The 19,606-nt window shown below is 37.3% G+C and overlaps 1 protein-coding gene across 2 annotated transcripts in view; it reads right to left on the bottom strand.

The window, feature by feature from the left end:
- SKAP2 (src kinase associated phosphoprotein 2) overlaps window positions 1–19,606 on the bottom strand; it is a 121,717-nt gene that overhangs the window by 39,259 nt on the left and 62,852 nt on the right. For both annotated transcript variants that reach the window (XM_066195407.1, XM_066195413.1), the window contains 5 exons: window positions 11,229–11,306; window positions 10,431–10,514; window positions 1,533–1,657; window positions 561–624; window positions 59–160 (listed from right to left, as the gene is read on the bottom strand). In XM_066195407.1, coding sequence (XP_066051504.1) covers window positions 59–160; window positions 561–624; window positions 1,533–1,657; window positions 10,431–10,514; window positions 11,229–11,306 — 453 coding nt within the window. The remainder of the gene's footprint in view (window positions 1–58; window positions 161–560; window positions 625–1,532; window positions 1,658–10,430; window positions 10,515–11,228; window positions 11,307–19,606) is intronic.

Here is a 19,606-nt window from a genome sequence, read left to right as displayed (position 1 = left end):
AGAAGTAGAGAAGACAAAATGATCCTAAGTCACACAGTCAGAAAGAATTCAACAATACCTTTAACTTCTTCGTAAATGCTATCATCTGATGGTTCATTGTTCACTTGTCCAACATCATCATATTCCTCTTCCTCCTCAGGAATAGTATTAGATCCTGTATCTGTGTAACAGCGGTTTAAAAAGTTAACGTTTAGTAGAAAAGAATGTCTAAGCAGAAATTTATGCAAAATGGAAACAATTCTCCCATGACCTGCTCCTTCAGTACATTTTGCTTTTTTTTTTTTTAATACTGTTCAAGGGATAAGAAAGAGTTTATATGAAGGAGATTGCATAAGGGAGAGCTTTCAAGCTAAATAGTATCCTGGGAGAAAAGCAAAAATCTTGAAAACAAGAGAAGAGTCATATAAAAGCTGTACACAATTGAAAATAAGGACTTGCTACTCAAAACTTGGACACGTGGGAATCCTACATGCAATAACATGACAGATAGGTAAATGGACAGAACTACTGTCACAAAGCAATACTGGCAATAAAGGCAACTGCTGTACTGGCTGGCTTACCTTGAATTACAAATTTGACTTGCTGTACCCATTCCTCTGCTTCCTTGGGAGTGGCAGCTGTAAACTATTAAATGTTTATTAATAACTACTAGCAGTAATGACAAAAACACAACTACAATTTCATTAGCAATAAAAAAAAAGAGGGAATGTAACATTCCCGTTACTTCCTCAAGAAACCATTAGCAATTCTTTTCATGTCTTCTGGTACTTTTCTTGCAAGGATGCTTCTTATAATGTACAGCTAATTTTGACAAATTTACGTAATTGAAGGAGAGGATGATGGATTTGAAACTCTGATCAGCAGCTGGCAGCTGTGCAGAAAAAAGCTGCTTCTCTTCATCAATGTCAAAGCCAGAACTGATGAACAAAATTTGCCCTTGACAATTAGAAGACACCCATGAATTTCTTTAGACTGCTGGGTACAGTTTTCTTAAAAATGTTCTTGTCAGACTCCAACACTCTACCTGACAGCTTAATTAACTGGCTTTCAACCACAATCTCAGATATTTAAAACTTATTAAACTTACATTCCATATTGATGTCTGGCTGATAGATCTCTGAATTGCAAAGCTGATATGTGCCTTTTTGTAGGTTTTCCTTGAAAAGCCATGACCAATACAGTATGTATTTAACACTGATACATAATTTAACTTTTTTTTACTATTTAATTCATCCAAGAAATCACACAGACACACAATACAATAGATATTAAAATGCTAATATTGAAATGACCGAGAGATAAAGATGATAGATTTCCTTGCTCTTGACCAAAAAGATATTATTTGAACATGTACATACATACGTTTAACCAGATTTTTTTTTCCTAGTATATGAATATACAATATAAGCAAGCAAGGGTTTCCTTTTTTCATTAAGATATCAGTGACAGTTGTTCACTGAAATGTTAATTCAGTAACTAGAATTGTAGCAGCTTTGTCAATTAAATTTCAAGTCGACATACAAAAGTCCAACCTGATAAATGCGCTTATCTGGAGCAGAGATTTCAAAACAACAATCTTTCTTTGCATCCTTCCGAAGGCTATTATTCATTCTGATGGTGTAGCCCTCTAAGGCAAATTCACCTTTCTGTTGTTTGTCTGTTGGAGATAAAAAACAAAGTTAGAGCTTCATTTACAACAGTGAATGTAAGTGGCTCAGCAGGTTATCGTTTATTCAGATTTTGTTTTCTATTTCATGAATTTTACAAAGAACAGGGAGGTTTTTAGCAAAATGATTAAGTGATGCTTCTGGAGATAAAGGTTTAGTTTAAGGGACAATGTACCCAGAAGTACATTCTTCTGTAGGATGCCTAAGGAATTCCACAGGGGGATGTTTGCAGATGGTGGTCTTATTTAGTAAGAAGTGCATGTTATGACACTTGTATCTAGGGAAAGCCAAGAACTGGAACTTGCAAGACACGTTTCCTATAAATCAGTGTCTCTTTCAGGTTCAGTAAACCAATGGAAAAACCTGTCTAGCTCAGAACTTGCTGAGCTCCCTCCTAAACTAACCACTTCACTCAAAAAATAAACTTCAAGCTTCTTTTTAAGAAATTGGAAATGCTGCTTTTCACATTCTCCCACCCACTGCCAGATGTGCCTCCTTTCAACATGGCAAAAATACAGAATGAATTTTGTTATAAATTCAGGTGTGTGCATCTGTGTTCACTCCAAAAGCATTTCTCTCACAACAGCAAATGTTTAATTAGCTAATAAAAGTACTGAGCCCTACCACAGTTTATTAGGTACAGCCATGTGGTTCTTTTAAAGACAATTCTATTTTTCAAAGGTTCTGGTTTATAAAAGTATCACTTACAACAGATCTGGCTTTAAGTACACTGCATGTTGTGCAAATGGCACCTGTGCACTCCTTCAGAGCCCTTCGAACCAAATTCTACATCAGATTTTATGTGTTCTGGCATATTTTGGCAAATACTAAAAACAAAAAAATTGTAAAAGCAATTAAGTTTTGCAATTTCTGCAGATCACAGTGCTGCATTCAAGTTAAGACTGGCATCACAGTTCACATTTTCCACAGGCAAACAAAGAATAAAGTGCAGTTGCATATCAAAAAATGCCATTTAGTGTGGGGTTTTTTTACATAGATGAGAAAAACATTAATTAACGATATGCACCAGGAACGGCAGCAAAACTATTTTAAGAATTGCTGAATAGAACTTAGGTGCAAACTGAGCATCCATTGCTTACACTTGTCAACAAAAGGAGAAAATTTCTACATTAGATAAAATAGGAAAACTATCATTTTCAACAAAATTTTTGTCATATTTCTGGAAATTTAATAGGAAAGAAAATCTGTATCCACTCCTGAGAAGGTAAAAATTGGCTAACACAGCAATGTGAATATAAACGGACATGAGGGAAGTCACCAGTCAAATTCTCTTTCTAGTAATCTTATATGCACATTGACACACATTCTCTGTCCTTCCACCTTTTTATGAACTCTCACCCAGGGCAAGCAAATACCCAATAACACAAATATATGAGAAAATCTAGGGCACTCTTCTATTTTCACTTCTAGTCCCTTCCCCCACAATAAGTTTTATTCTGTCTTAAATAAGTACTAAAAATATAGCACTAATATTTTATATTTGCTCAATTCTCCACCCCTATTTCAAACAGCACACACATGCAAAATTCATTAAATCACACCAAAGTAGGTATTGGAAATAATAACTTGCAATAGGTTAACTAGGTTCCTTTTAATGAAATTCATTGCTGCCTAGGACTGTTATTGTTCCCTCACTTGTGACCTCAGGGAGAAGATGAAGTGAAACACATTAATTTCTCACTCTCCCATGCTGGAGGTTTATCAAAACCCTAGAAGATAGGAGCATGCAGGCAGAATAAACAAACACCAGGTTCAAAAGGTAAAAACATTTTGTCAAGATAAAAATGAGGCAAGTATTCAAATTTACTCTCTTGGATTATTTCTGAGACTGCTTCTCTGTGACATGGATGATCCCTTTTATGGTAATATACTTTTACAGAGCTAATCTCGAATGATCTTTGCACTGTTCTTTCAAAGACCATTGCAGTTAAACCACAAGATGCTGTACTTTGGAAGGGGATAGTGCATGGCATCCATGTCCTATTTGATTGTTTTTCTGTTTATACGGGTTTTGTCTTATCTCTCTGAACACACTATTTCAGTGCTAATGAAAATTACCTGTATATGCACCACCAAATATATATGTATCTATCCTTGGCTATTATAGTCTTTCAATGACCATTATAGCAATAGACAAGACTTAGCATTGCTACTTTTACTTCCAATTGTCTTAGCAGTAAACTCTGAATGAAGTCCAGTGTGGTACAAATGAGGAAATTATAAGACAATGAGGTATTTCACAGCCCTGACTCAGAACCTGCTAAAGCTGAAAGACACTCCCCTGTGGCAGCAAGCCAGAGATAAGACCCAGTATGTCCTGAGGAATGGCTCCTCAAATACAGAACGGCAGAACACAGGTCAGCTATAGCTCAGCTGCCTGCTCTGATGGTGACGAACAGTGGAGGTCTACAAAGGCCATTTGCTCTTGCAGAATACACCTTTTCCCTTAGGACTGGAGACCAACCCCACTGCCTGATCACCACGGAGCAAACCGTGACCCACAGTAGTCGCTTGGCCAGGCAGAGTAGTCAGGTGCAGGCTTGAAGGCAGAGCCTTCCTGGGATCATCAGACTCAACAATCACCTCGACTTCACTGCTTGCCACAGGCTTGCACCTAAATGGGTTTGGACAGACCTGGGCTTCTGGTTTCAAGATGCCCTGTGAAGTTAGGGCCACAGCAATTCCTGTGAATTTTCACATCACGAGTTAAATTGTTTATATCAGAAATAATTTCTGGAGACTGTGCTTTAGAGAGAATTAAACAGTTTCTGATATTTAAAAGCTTTGAAGACTTAAAGATTTTACTTGGAGACATAAAAGGAGATACTGTTCGTTTTAATAGTGGGAGTCAACAGTGGCTTCAAGAAGCAGATTTACACTACAGATATTTAACTTTCATTTTGAACCCCCAAATCAGAGCCAGAGTTTTGCTTAGGCAGGAATACAACAGCCTATTTAGGAAGAACTAGGGAGATATATGCAGATGAAACAGACTTCTCTGAGGAACAAGTAACATTTTTGCTGTCTGTTATTTTCTCAAGACAGAGATTTTCAATTCAACAACAGGAAACCCTTAAGTTGTCCCAGAAAAATATAAACCAGAAATGCAAAAAGTGTAATATCAGTCTTGTAAAAATTAAAAGGATTGTGAACATCATCAAGCATAAGTTGTTCCACAATGAAGCCAAATCTCATTTCAGCATAAGCTGTCCTTTGCTCTCATCTGCTCATCCTCCTCTCTCCCCTTCTTCCCATGTCAGGCACCGAACAGAAAAATAAATCTGGGTAATCTGGGTCTATGTAGATTTTTTTGCGACCAGAATTTAAAAATCATAAAAAGTAGCATAGCAGAGGGGAGAGTCAGCACTGAGTAGTTAAAAAAAAACAAACAAACAAACAAACAAACCCCACACACAAAAAACCCCCAAAAAACCCCCCACCAAAGTTATTATACAGAAATATAAGAGAAAAAAAATGGGAAGGGGGGGGAGGGGGGGGCTATACTTAACATAGAGAAAGTTCAGATCTGAATAAAATTTGAAAGCCTTTAAACATTTCCCTTACATACAAACTTCATTCATCCTAAAAACAGTTAAATGTTGTTAACAGAAACAGGGCCAATACTATATTGAGTAAAGAGAGTCTCAAGGGAAGCAGAGAAAAAGCATTTTGAAGTAACCTTGTGTAACTAAGTCCATGGGAACATTTAAAACAAAGAAGGGTAAAGCTTCAATGAGATCTTGAAATTACTGGGTTGTAAATTTGAGGCCTAAGGCGATGTGCTCATATTATTAGCACATGTAAAAAGAATTAGTGCATTCTGAAGAACAGAGGACTCGGATAGTAGAAAGGAAAGAACTTACAGAGAAAGACATTAGGAACAAAGGCAAACAGAAAGATTTCAGAGAGTGATAAAGTATTTATAGATACTATTAGAATCTATAATTTAACTCTCTTCATCTTGAAATTAGGAGACTGTAAGATTTTACAGTTTACATGGCTTTATGCTAAATGTAGTTTCACATACTTTTCCATGTGCAGGATGTCTGCTATCTAAAAATAGTTCAGTGTAAGTATCTCCAAAATCGTAATTCCTTTTCCAGCTTTTGGAACAGTTTTTTCCAAATGCATGCACAGAAGTTCTTCCCTTTTAGACAGCAGATCTGAAATGTAATCAACTTCTTTTCTTCTTCTTTCCTTTAACCTAGTTCTCTGAGAAACTGAAATTGCAAAATATTTAAGAAATGGAGGCAGTGATTTAGGGCACTGAATTGTTTATATTCTGTTTGCTTGTACCCAGTAGTTATTTTTACATAGTGCATTATTAACGGCAAGTGTGACTCTCGAGGTCTGAATATAACAGTCTCACAGCAGAAGATCCAGTACACTTTAGACAGATGACTTTGACTGCCATCACCCTGCTACAACAAAGTCCCGTTGAGCATGCACAATTCCCTTTTCCGCCCAAATATAAGTAGTTCACCACTGGCCTGGTCATCACTATCTTATTATTCAGAGAAATCCAAAACTTTTGTGTCTATGTTAAAACTAAGGAAATTAGAAAAAAAAATAAACTTGGACTTTTCTAAAAGACTCTGAATTATACCCCTCTTTAACATCATATTACTGGCGGGCAGGCAGATACCATTTTCAAGTTATAAAAATGAAAATAAATTTTTAGTGCCCATTAGCAGAGGAAAAATTACCATAATGTTATCAATTACTGTCTTGCTAAACATTTAGCTGATCTCTCCAGTTTGCTGAGACAGAAGGGCATATAACATTGTGGCCTAGTGAGAAAGAAGTAATGAAGCCATTAATTCAATCATTTATAAAGCAACAAATTAACTCTCCTTATTCACATGCACTTTGAGGTCTGAAAGGTTATCCATACCATCTCAGTGTCTGAGGACACAGGAACAGCCAGAGATCATACAGAAAAATGAGAGGGAACCAGGATACTCAATTCAGGGTGCAACTGCATGGAAGGAGAGAAAAGAGAGGACGATAAAAGATTTATGGACTATGAAAAGGAGCACCAGGCAAGCTTCTCAAAATCCCACCCAGCTCTGACTTTTGAATACACTCCTCTGCAATGTTGTGGGCCACATGCTGGCAACTGATATCACAGCAGGGGCATAAATACACACGTGCTTCCTGCAATACCTATTTCTGACATGATTAGCTCAAACATTTAAGTTTTGTTTCTCCATCTACTCCATTTATCAATGATTGAAAGAAAAAATGTAGGTAATTCACTTAGACCAGTCTACACTGCTGGCATAAATTACATTGTTTCACTACCCAATGCTACACCATGTAGGAGAAAACAGAAAGGAAAATGGAAACAAGACATACACAGGCTTGAAGGCATCACAACTGTTGAAGAGATGCTTGGAGTCGTTTAGGTGAACACACACAAACACACAGCCATTTACTGCATTTCACAGGCTTTATCTTGCACTATATACTTCTGGGCTAGGCCTCACATTTTTCATCATTCATCTTAGAGTAAATGATTTTGAAACTCTTCCTTACATGTTTGTGAGCTTGATACACTGCCACACTTCTTGCTTTCCCAATGCAAAAAGGAGAAAGTTAGAAGAACTAAAACTGTTTTGGAAAGAACAAAACTATACAAATAATAAAAAGGCATCCTGTAGCCTCATGTTTACCACTCAGTTACATTTCCACTGATAATTAAATGTGAAAATCAAACTTTGGTCGACAAAAAACACATCATAGCAGACACAAAATAGCTTTCACAGATTATTCACCTATGGCCTGTTTTTAAAAACAGACACAATTCAAACCAAGCCAAGACAGATGCAGAAATCCCTGCTGCCTCTCAGCATTACATCCCCCAACACAGAGGCACTAGCAGCGCATCACCCATTTAAAGTGACGCAGGCAGCCAGACTGAGTACGTGTGGAATACTCCTCACTTTGAAACCAGGTCCACAATTTGCACAAAGCCACCAAACCCACACTTCAGTGCTGTTCTATAGTTGGTAACAACACACTCTGAATTTCTACATGGTCCAAGTTATCTGGTACAGCATCAAGTGTCATAGTAAAAGAAGGCAGCCCCCAGCACAACAGTGTACTAGAGCAGGTACCACTGCCAGCCACAACAGTGGGAGTGAAAACAGCTGGAGTGAGTAAATGCCAGACCTGCTCAGGACCGCCTCATCACACACCTCATCCATGCTGACAATCTGCAGCTGAACAGCGTGATAAACTGTAGCGTGTATGTTCACAAGCATTAGGATGACAGCTCACTTTTAACAGCATACTAGGCTCCCATGGCTGGGGTCCATCATCGGCACAATGTCGATGAGTTGCCTCTGCACTGAAACAGGCACTTTTACCTATGATGGCATCACAGGCCTGCAGTACCTCTGAGCAGTCTAGAAAAAATCTTTTTTTATTCAAAGGCAACTTCAGGAGTGACTTAGTCATCCCACATTACAAGATTAAGTCACTATACCATGCTTAACTAGTTTATCTGCACTACAAGCACCAACCCAATGGAGACAGGGCAGAAATTCACGCATCTGATCTGTTCGCTTCCTCCATGAATTACTGTTTGTGCCACGCTCTCCACAACTATGTGAAAGGAGGTCATAAGGAGGCGGGGGTCAGTCTCTTTTTCCAAGTAACAAGTGATAGAACAAGAAGAAATAGCCTCAAGTTGCTCCAGGGAAGGCTTAGGTTGGAGAGTAAGAATTTTTTTTTCACTGAAAGCGTTGTCAAGCATTGGAACAGGCTTCGTGCAGGGAAGTGCTAGAGTCACCATCCCTGGAGGTATTTACTACACATGTAAATGTAGCACTTAGGACAGGGTTTAGTGGTGGGCTTGTCAGTGCTGCGTTAATGTCTGGACTTGATGATCTCAGAGGTCTTTTCCAACCTAAATGATTCTACGATTCAATACACTTCCAATGGACCATGTGCCCCTCCCACATCATTAGGCTATGGTTAGGAGGACCTTCCTCAAACAATCTGCAGCCTACAAAAGCTGTAAATTAATTACCCCCCCCAAAAAGTACAGATTCATAAACGAAAGAGATCCTACAAAATATCACAGTCAATTCCTAACATGACACCAACCTTTTGAGTGCTAGGGAATGTATTTCCATGTATCTTAACTTTCAGTGCAGGTATTAAAAATTGCAACACAGACTTGACAATCAGGTTGTTGTAAAAGATGGGAAAGAAAAAAAAAAAAAAAAAGGACAAAGACCAGGTGGGCACCATGCCTGCCTTAATACAAAGACCGTATGCTAGGAAGCTTAAATAATCATCAGCACAGGCACAAGGAAAAGAATGTAAAAAAAAAATCAAACCTTACCTTTTCTAAAAAAATAGCAGACAAAAATACAAAGATTTTATAATCAAGAATAATCTTTATGAACCAGCCATACATTCTGGAAAAAAATTGCTATTTTTAAAGTACTAGGCAATGTGTATGTGTGTATATATATATATAAAAATAAACAGCGCATGATCATTTTCCAAAGAAAGAAATCAATCAGTATCATTACTGTTGTAATCCAAATCTGTATTATGCCACAGCTCCTCAAAATTTTTGAATAAAGATTGTTCATGCTTGAGAGGCTTCATCAACTTGTAAATCCCAAGGAAAGAGTATAGAAGAAAAGGTAACATTTACGAGATATGCTAGCAAAATTCTGAAAACAGGACCTGATGGGGAACTAGCAATGTGAAAACTGGACTTCCAATTACACTCTTTACTTCTTGTGCTTTTAAAGATAGAATGAGTTTAAATGAGTCAGTGTACCAAGGAATGAAACAAACTGGAGCAAATTATACCAGTCTTTTAATTAAAAAAACCTCACATAATAACTACTTGCAGTAATCTCAAAAATAAAACACCAACAATAAGAAAAAAAAAAAAAAAAAAAAAAAAAAAACAACTTCAATAGAAAGTATGCCCTGGAATTTTTTCTGGAGGTGGGGAGAGGTTGGAGAGGTGAAGACATTATTGTACTTTTAAAATTTACTCAGATATACTTACATATCATTTAGTTTACCCTTAAACATCAAATGCACATAGCATACAATTTAAATATGTTTTATTTTACTTTAAATTTTAAAAATTCAAAGTAATATTACAAAATTTATGCCAGATTCTTTCCAAACTGGCCATTTAAAGTTAAGTCATCTTCAGATGTTTGCTTTAGTTTCCATGGCTAGCTTTAGTTAAATACATTAGTTAATTCCTAGCTTTTCCAGAACATAAACTATTTAAAAAGAAAGAAAGAACTGCACTATGCAGCTTTTAGATTAATATTTTCCTGGATAGAACCATCTCTAAGGAACTCAGAAGGTACAATTACTAGAGGATGTTTTCAAATTAACATCCTATTTGGAGAGAAAGAACATTTTCTAGCTTGTAAAACAGTTGAGTCCCAGCATACTATCAAACAGAACAGCCAGCTGTTATTAGCAAAGTTGCTTTAAAAGAAACTTGATTTTTTTTTCCTCAGTTTCCCTGCTTTAGAAAACACTGACATGCTCTGACAAATATTTACACATTTTAAAAAATCACAGCACTGTCCAAGAATTGTTTAAAAGAAATAAACTTTCTTTTAAAAGTTTCATTCCATTTCTTAAAATTACCTTTGATTTCTTTGATTTGGAGTTTCCAACTCCAAAAGATTTTTCATATTCTTTTGTGCACTAAAACATCATTGCTTTCATATTTGTTACAAATACCTTTGTTGCTTCCATAGTAGTAGAAGACCGTCTTGCTGATAGCACACCAACGCTTCTGCCATTCAAAGCCAAGAAAACTGTGGTCTGAAACGATTACAATATGTTATATCGGTTTATACCATTATTGAGCAAAAATGTGCTCCTTCTTTTCAAGGGTGAGGTAAGAGGGAGGAGGAGCTAGGAAAAGACACTAAGGAAACTAGGAAATGCATGGCACTGAGGAGGAAATTAGAAATAAAAATTGGTGGTAAAAAAACAAATAGGAATTTGAAATCACATAAAGAGGGAAGTCATGTGTAACATTAAATGTAAGGAAACAATGAACAACTTCCTAAATATTTCCTAGAGTTATCGCAGCATTAAGTGGGTATTAAAGTGACAATATAAGATTTATTGAATTAAGGTAAATATTGACTGAACCAAAGCTGAGATCAATATATGCCCTCTTGAAGGAAAATAAATCTTGATGCTCACTGAAACATGAAGTCAACATATGGTACTTGTACATACGTTCCTAATGTTTTCCTCAAAAATATCTGAAAGTCTCTGAATTACGGCTGACTGGACTTTCACAGCATGATTTTGTTAGTCAATAAAGAATAGGATTCTCTTTCCATACTACAGGAGCAATTATGTGCTGTGCTTCTTTTGCATAATAATGTTTCAATGTTTCAGCTTCTTCTCATTTCATTTATCACTCCTGTATAAAGTTGTCCATGTGTATAACATCAAATACGAACATACAGACTTCCCAGACATTAAATATACACTAGCTTTCACAAAGATAGTTAGATTTACCTTTTCTACGTTTTTCCAGGTATCCAGCCTTCAGAACAAACTGAAGATCCTGAGCTGCAACAGGAGGAAACTGATTTCCTGAAAGAAAAACAAATTCTGTTACGCATTGCTTTTCAAGAAAACTGCTCTATAGCAATGCTCCTATGAGCATTAACAAAATAATGGGTTTTACACTCTCAATATTCAAGAGCTACTGAAAAAAAGTTCTAGTAACTATTATGCCAGATTATTTTAAGAAAATGAAGCATCTACCTATCAATGTCAGAGCTGTTGCTGTTGTCATCACCACCTGAGTAAGGAAAAAATAGCTGCATAACATGGCTTACAAGTCTCAGAAGGAAAAAACATGTCATTAAACAAAACACAGCAACTGTTTCGAACAGAGTCTGTAAAGCAAGTTGGATAATGAAAGCACTAAGTTTTCAAACGTGCAAATAAGAAAATCACAATCAAGAATCTCAGTTGAATATAAATCAGAAATGTGGTTTTTGATACCAGTTTCACACCAAAATACCTTGAAACAGCGTACAAGGTGAAGACCCTCTATTACACATCTACAAAAAACTAAACCAGATGAAGAGACAATAAAAGGTGCTGCCTGTTGCTGACAGATTTTGCCTAATTTGCAATAAGACACAAAATTATTGCCTATAGGTGATAATGGATAAACCAAAGACATTGTACAGAGGTCTACAAAACTGCTGACCTACAGACACTAATTTTAGCTACATTGTACAATATGTCTGCATCTGCAAAATGGTGAGTATAGCTCACTGTATTTTTTCCTTTTTCTCAACTGGTAATTCATAGAAATGTAAGGCTGACCAGTTGACCCTGCCTCATCTTAAAATCCAACTTTCAATGTTAAAAATTGTCTTCCATCTTACAACCTTTTCCTCCTAAAACAACAGAATGATGATTAAACAGAACTCCTAGTATTAAGAATGTGTTAGACAAGTGTAATATTTAATACAAATATAAATATCATACTGCTTACCCCAGGCAAAAAAGCAGAACAAGAGGTATTCCTGTGCCTGCGCGCTAGGTTTTTTAAGTGCATGTAAACAACATAGTGAAGTTCCTACTACTTATTATCATCAAATATTCATGAGCCATTGTAGGTAGGTGGCAAGTTTACAAGGCAGCCATTACTCATCAGAATGTGTGTAATCTCATTACATTCTATCAATGTAAACATACAGAAAAGAATTGATATTAGCAGGCAAATTCTGTGCTAAAAACACCATTTTAAATTATGTAGTTTGGGTGAAAGATCAATGGTCTGACCTTGAAGCAGGCACTGTCTCTGAAAGGTGGTGTCAATTTCCTGGGTTTTTAGGTTGTTCCTTAAAATAGATTTTTTCTTAATTCAGGGTTCACAAATGAGTTGCTTTATGGTAGTCTTATTTAAATGCAGTTATGACAGGAAAAAGACAAGAAAGAGATAGGAAGATGCAGAGAATGCTGGTTTTTAAAGCATGAAAATACTCAAAATGAGAAGACATTCTTTAAATAATACAACCGGCTCTTTAGACTGCAAAATATTTTGTTGGACACCAAAAGACAGTAGATAGAATTTTACTTGCATTGATGTTTCCACTTCATTTTTTTATTAATATTACTTTTTAAAGATTAGGAGTACACTAATTTATATTTTAGCTTCTACAGAATTCTGACTATTGTGTTAAAAATACAAGAGCACAATGAACTTGCATTTCAAAGTGATGCAGCTGTCCTCCCTTTGCCTGGTAATATGCAATCATAGCTCAACATTAAATGGGAAACAAACACAAAGACTCTTGATGGCTGGTATGTGAGATGTTTAACAGTTACTTTAAAAGGTGATGTAATGATGGTATTACAAGTGGGGGAGGTGAAGAGTTTTACCAGATACGAATCGTGTGCTGCTTTATATTGGTCATTGGGAGGCATCAGTGTGCAACACTTAAAACTCTACCTCATCCAGTAGGGCTCATCTTAGAACAGTGCAACCCCGCAGATGAGAAAGACATAAAAGCTAGATAAACAAACAAACAAAAGCAGCTCACTCTTAAATTTTACAATCTAAGAATTTCAACCACCATTTAGATCTAAATTTACTCGATATTGTTTGTATCCGTTTGGGTTTTGATGAGGAAGTTTGGCCAGTGATCATTTAGTGAACAGTCAAATCAAATGGGACAACACAGCCCTAGAGAAGCACATACTTTGAGGACTCCTCAGTGTTGTTATTCTGTCATCTGAACTGACTACTTCATAGAATCAAAATTCCACTCTCAATTCTGCTACTTCTGCTGAGACAAGTCAGGATAAATTTGGTGGATGGTATTTTCTGTAACAACATTTATTTTGCACAGGGCACTGAAAGCTTGTGAGGAAAAGAACATGCATGAAAAAAGGGTGTTTCACTGTCTGGTGCCACTGCAGAAAGAAGTCCTCCTCCCACCCTTAACCCGTAGAGAAACCAGTTCCTTCTTCTATTCCTCAAAGCAACTGAGGCAGTAACTCCAAAAAACAAACTGCAGCTGGTTAGCCCCACTGCCCCTCACAGTCTGTAAGTAGCTGAAGCAGAAACAAATCATATGCATGTTATTATCCTTCTGTCAGAGAAGACTGAGAGCAAAAAAATATGATGGAACTTTAGTCGAAGGGCAGTAGAAACAGACCCAATTGTAATATCCCACAACACATACAGCTGTACAAGAAAGAAAAAGCATAAATCTGGTTAAATTCCTTCTTTCATTGCCCTATACCTTCAGAAGGAAGAGGAGGGAGAATAAGTAGTATGAAAAGCATAAAGGAAAGAGAAAGAACCACCTCCTCCCAGATTCTCATGAATCACAGGTGTTGTGCATATGTGGCAGGAAGAAGGCACAAACAAGGATATACCATTGTCCCAGTACTACAACAAAAACAACAGCGGAAAGAAAGAGGAGAGAGTCAGCCACATCTTCTTTACAGTTACTGCTGAGATTCTGCATGGGAAATTTCTAAGTTGTATTATCTGTCTATCCTTCTTCCATCTTTTCATTTCTTTACTGTCTTGTCCACATCTCGAACAGGATTTAGAGTGAACTGCAACCACTAGATGTGGGAACTCCCAGCAGAAAGTGTGGAATTTACATAGTGAATTGGTTTTTGCAGTTGCTTTCAATCAGATTATTGGTTCCCCATTCATTTGAAATACATCAGGCTTGACACAAATCTCATAAAAAAGTATCACTAAAGCAGTGCTTTGTTATAGTAAAGTAGCATTCGCTTACATTACACCAGCAACAGAGATCAGAAGTTCATTAGCTGACTGAAGCATGTGACTTTGAATAAGACAGCTCCTTCTATAAAGAATCTAAGACAGAGGAATCCTGCCAAGAAAGAAGGCATTTACTTGTATTTTAAGTAAAGAAGCATGAAGCAAATTAAGCCATGTGCTTCAAATCACATACTCTTTTAGAGTTCAGAATTTCCCATGTTATACTCCCATGCACACCCCGCCCCAGGATATCTTCACATCAAGGAGAATTTTCTCCTTCCCTCGTGGATGCAGGTGAAATGTCCTGAATTCCAGTTATTTGTAATTTCACTGGAGATTGTCCACTGTAAAAAATTAAATGTGGAGATGCAAGAAGCCTTCATCCTAGGGGTGCAGATAGCACCTACTGGTACTACCTTTCTTGGGTGTCTCAATGCCTGTTCATGAGAAACTTACGGTCAAGCCCACTACAAGAACAGAGCAAAACTTCTCTCTCAAAAAGAGACCACCAGAGATCACCATGCCTTCCTAGCACTGTATGGTCTGTTTCCAGATATGATGAAATAATTTAGAAATAAATATGTTAAAAGGATCGTAGTCTTCCCTGGTTTCACCTTTGGTACACTGTAGCTTTTCAACCCAGTTTTAAACACCCAAGAGAAAAGTGGCATTGTAAATAAGAAATGCTCTGTGGCTTGCAGCTGTGTGGGTTTATATGTAGAGAAAGGCACAATGATTGCTTTTGTTTTTACTCTACCAGAGCTAATTTCTGCTGTGTCATTGTCCTGACAGGGGTGGGCAAGCACAGAGTTGAGGATATATATAAAAAGGTCTCATTTCTATTCCAGAGTTTCTACCTCACAAATAATGTCTTGAACTTAATTCCTTTTATGTGAAGACCAGTTCAAATCTATCCAATATTTAGGGAGATGATAATCCTGCACACCCAATACGTGGCATAAAATAAGGGAGGTCCATCTGCTTAATGTTACAGGTTTTCCTTCATTCTTGACCACCCACTCACAAAAGAATCTCTCACAAAAATTTCTCTTCCTATCTCTTCCCTATTGGTGGGAATTACTCCAATGTACTCCAAAATAAAATCTGCAAGTTATGGTCCACATGCATATTTTGAGACTGATGTGTACAAAAGCCATCAAAGACCAGATCAAAATATTTATGAGGCCTAAACCTTCATCTTAGAGAAAAGTAAATTATATGTATAATGCACTGGGCTCTTCCTCTTGGTTCTAGGCACTCTTGTGCCAAGTGAGCAGCTGGCAGTTATTATAATACTATTGCTGCCAGGCTGAAAATTCCTCCAGTGAAAAGAAAGTGAAATGCTCTCACTCAAGCATAAAGCCAGCTTTACCAGTCATGGTTTGACTTCAGAAAAACATTAATGTTATTAACATGGGTGTATTAATGCATAGGCTCCACTGCACAACTCCCACAAACCCAAAATACCTTGTGATTTAGAAAGATCTCAAAACCACAGCTTACGGCACGACTACAAGTTTTGCAGCTTGGTAATCAAACAGGCAAAAAAAGCCTGAATGATTTAATTTTTCACCTTACTGCAACAGTGAATTTGGTCCATTACATAAAAACAAGTTTCATCAGTGTCACTTCACAGCATGAAATTCAATCCTTGTGCCTGGAATTCTGATTTTTGGAGGACCTAAAGGTGTAAAAATTTCATCCTGTATGCAAAATAAATAAAATAAAGCCAGACTCTATTATTCTCCACTGTTTACCAATAGGATTTTTTTTTTTACTTCTGCAATGTGGGCTAAGGGATACATAAAGCAAGAAATAATCAGAGGTCAATGCATTCTAAAGAGGTGCTTAGCATGCTTATGGGAAGTTAAACAGGCGAAGTGGAGATAAGTGTAATTCAGTAACAGCTAAGTGGTTGATTACAGCTTGCTTTCCTAGTAGAGCACCAGAAGTTTAACCATTATAATGGTAAAGTCATCTTGCTCAAATAAGAATAATTCACTGTTCTTCATTCCTTGTGAAAGAAAAGTGAGAGGAAAAAATACATTAGTCTGATTATATGGAGAAAACAGTGATCACTATTTCTTTATCCTCTTCTAAAAAAATCATAGTTAATAACACAATTATTAAAAATTATTTTTCCAGCTTCTTCTTTTTTTTTTAACTGAAGACCTTTAGTGTCATCTGAGAACTTACTGAGGGTGCACTTGATGCCCTCATCCAAATCATTGATAAAGATATTAGACAGAACCAGTCCCAGTACCGACACAACTATATGTAACTCCATTCACCACCACTCTCTGAGCCCAGCCAGCCAGCCACTATTTTACCCAGCAAAGAGTTCACTGGTACAAGCCACAGGCTGCCACTTGCTCCAGAATGTGCAGGAGACCATATCAAAGGCTTTACTGAAGTCTAAGGAGAAAACATCCACAGCCTTTCCCTCATTCCCTAGGTGGGTACCTGGTCATAAAAGGAGATCAGGTTGGTCAAGCAGGACCTGCCCTTCCCAGACCCCTGCTGGCTGCGCCTGATCTCCTGGTTGTCCTGTATGGTGCTGCATGATGGCACTCAAGATGATGTGTTCCATAACTTTCCTCAGCACTGAGGTCAGTCTGACAGGCCTGGAGTTCTCTGGATCCTCCTTGCAGCTCTTCTTATGAATGTGTGTCACATTGGCCAACCTTCAGTCACCTGGGACCTCCCCAGTGAGCCTGGACTGATGAAAAAGGATGGAGTGACTTGACGAGCTCTTCTGCCAGCTCCTTCAGTACCCTTGGATGAATTCATCAGGCCCCATAGACTTGTGAATGTCTAAGTGGCACAGCAGGTCACTAACTACTTCCTCCTGGATTTCAGGGGTCTCTTCTGCTCCCTGTCCCTGTCTACCAGCTCACAGCCTGGTTGCCTTGAGGATATTTCATCTTTCTAATGAAAGCAAAGAAGGCATAAAGTACCTCAGTCTTTTCCTCATCCTTGATAACAACGTTCCCCCTCTGAACCTAATAAAGGATAGAAATTCTTCTTGACCCTCTTTTTGTTGTTAACATATTTATAAAAACACCTTTTTTATCTTTTACAATAGCGGACAAATTAAGTTTTTGCCTTTCTAATTTTTTCTCTACATGACTTAAGAAAATACTTGTACTCTCCTGAGTTGCCTGGCTCTTCTTTCAAAAGTCATAAACTCTTTTTTTTTCCCCAGAGTTCCAGCAAAAGCTCCCTGTTCAGCCAGGCTGGTCTTCTTCCCCACAAGCTCATCTTTTGGCACAAAGGGACAGCCTGCTCCTGCAGGAAATGCAGAAATGAAGTTTACCCTCAAGCACAGGGCTTTTATTCTATCCTCTCAGGCTGCAATTCAAAACTGGCAGAGACATTCTGAAAATATTTGTGTTGAAGTTCAACAAAGAAAGAGTAATGTTTCTAGCAACACAGAAAACTAATTTTATCTTCTTTTCCTCCCTCCTACCCCCCTTCACACACACTTCTTCCAAAACTCTTCATAACTCTCCATTTCATTTTGATCTGGAAATACAGCATTTACCCATTTTTAATAGCTACTACAGAAGGATTCAATTATCTTTGAATCTGTACATAGCAATACACTGGAGTCACATCTGTTGCACAAGCACAGCAAATCTAGGCTAAAGAGGAGGTGGTTTATTTTCATATGCATATCTTTTCTCTACACTTTTTTATTATTAAAAAGAAGATTAATGTATACTGCATTTGAAAAAAATATCCCATTTCTTGGAAGCTTCTAATTAAAGAAAAGTTATCAGTAGGAAGATCACATAGAATCTCATCAGTTTCATTAACTGTCTAGAACACTTTCACAAAGACTACTGCATTTTGCAAGTGTAGAAGCCTGCTAGCTCTGAATTAGTTTACAACACAAGAATCACAAGATAAATGGTAAAGAAAATGTATTTCATTCCTGGAATAAATGTAATAAAAATGTTTAGCTTTTAAAAGATTGGTTTACAAAAAGTCAGCATTTTGATCTTCAAAGTGTTTGTTCCAAAGGCTGCCTAGTCTATGAAGTTTTGCTCAGGAGCCATCCCCAGCATTACCCACTAACAGTTTACAATAATTTTCACAGAATAGCTTGCCTTCATATATTCCTCTAAGAAAAGCCAGCAGTGTATTTTAATAAAGAATACTTAAAGCACTGTCATCTGTTTCTAGTTGTAATTCTTTCTAATTTGGGATATGAAGTTTGGGCTACAAACAATAATACCACACTCTCAGAGGCTTAAACACTGAGTATTTCTTATGGACTTGTCCCTTAGAAGGACAGTGGTACAAGCCCTTCTCTTCCCTTCCCTTCCTTCCTGTAAGCAGAAGAGAAGGCAGTGGGCCAGGCAGCCTAAAAACCACTGCAATGGATTCTTTACAGAAATTAAATCTAGTTCTTTGAAGCAGCTAGCATGAGATCTCTTATAGTCATATCTATTTAGCCCCTAAACTGTGTGTTTAGTTATTTTAAATTTTAAAAACCTTACATTCATGCCTTTTCAATCTTCATCTGTTTTCTGAGCAAAGTTTCTTTAGCAGTTGTAGCGCTTCATTTAAAAAAAAGAATTTCCTTTTTTCTTTTAACAAATTACAGGAGTCAGCTAGTTTGACTCCATTCATTAGGATCCATGGCCAAATGGAATTATCCTGGATTACATACTCCTCATCCAAAGTTAACTCTGAATTTGTAAACTAATATTGTCCTGGATTTGTGAATTCTTTTGATGGTTTTTTTATGGTTTTTTAGTTGCTTCTAAAACACCCACTGTTACATTTTGCATAGCATCTTAATGTATAGAGGGGCTCATGGCTTTCACCCCTTGATCCAGATTTAACTTACACGCAGGTATTTATTAAAATTTCAAAAATTACACCCATGGCACATGGAGAGGCCGGGGGGGGAAGGGGGAGCAAGGGACATGTGAGGGGTATGCGTGTGAATTTTAAAAAGTGATGTTTTCTGCTGTGAGCAGGCATTATCCTACAGCATTAGAAAAGGGGCCACTGAACACTTCCAGCCCCCCCAGTTTTGCTGTCTCAAAGATTCTGAGGTAAGAAGAAAGATACAGCAGCAAAGAAAAGGTCTCCTGTACAAGGTCTTCCACTCACA

This window comes from Chamaea fasciata, unplaced genomic scaffold, assembly GCF_029207755.1.
Source record: "Chamaea fasciata isolate MVZ Bird 193981 ecotype frontalis unplaced genomic scaffold, bChaFas1.0.hap1 SCAF_1, whole genome shotgun sequence".
Classification (NCBI taxonomy): domain Eukaryota; kingdom Metazoa; phylum Chordata; class Aves; order Passeriformes; family Sylviidae; genus Chamaea; species Chamaea fasciata.
This window is presented reverse-complemented; position numbering and strand designations above follow the sequence as displayed.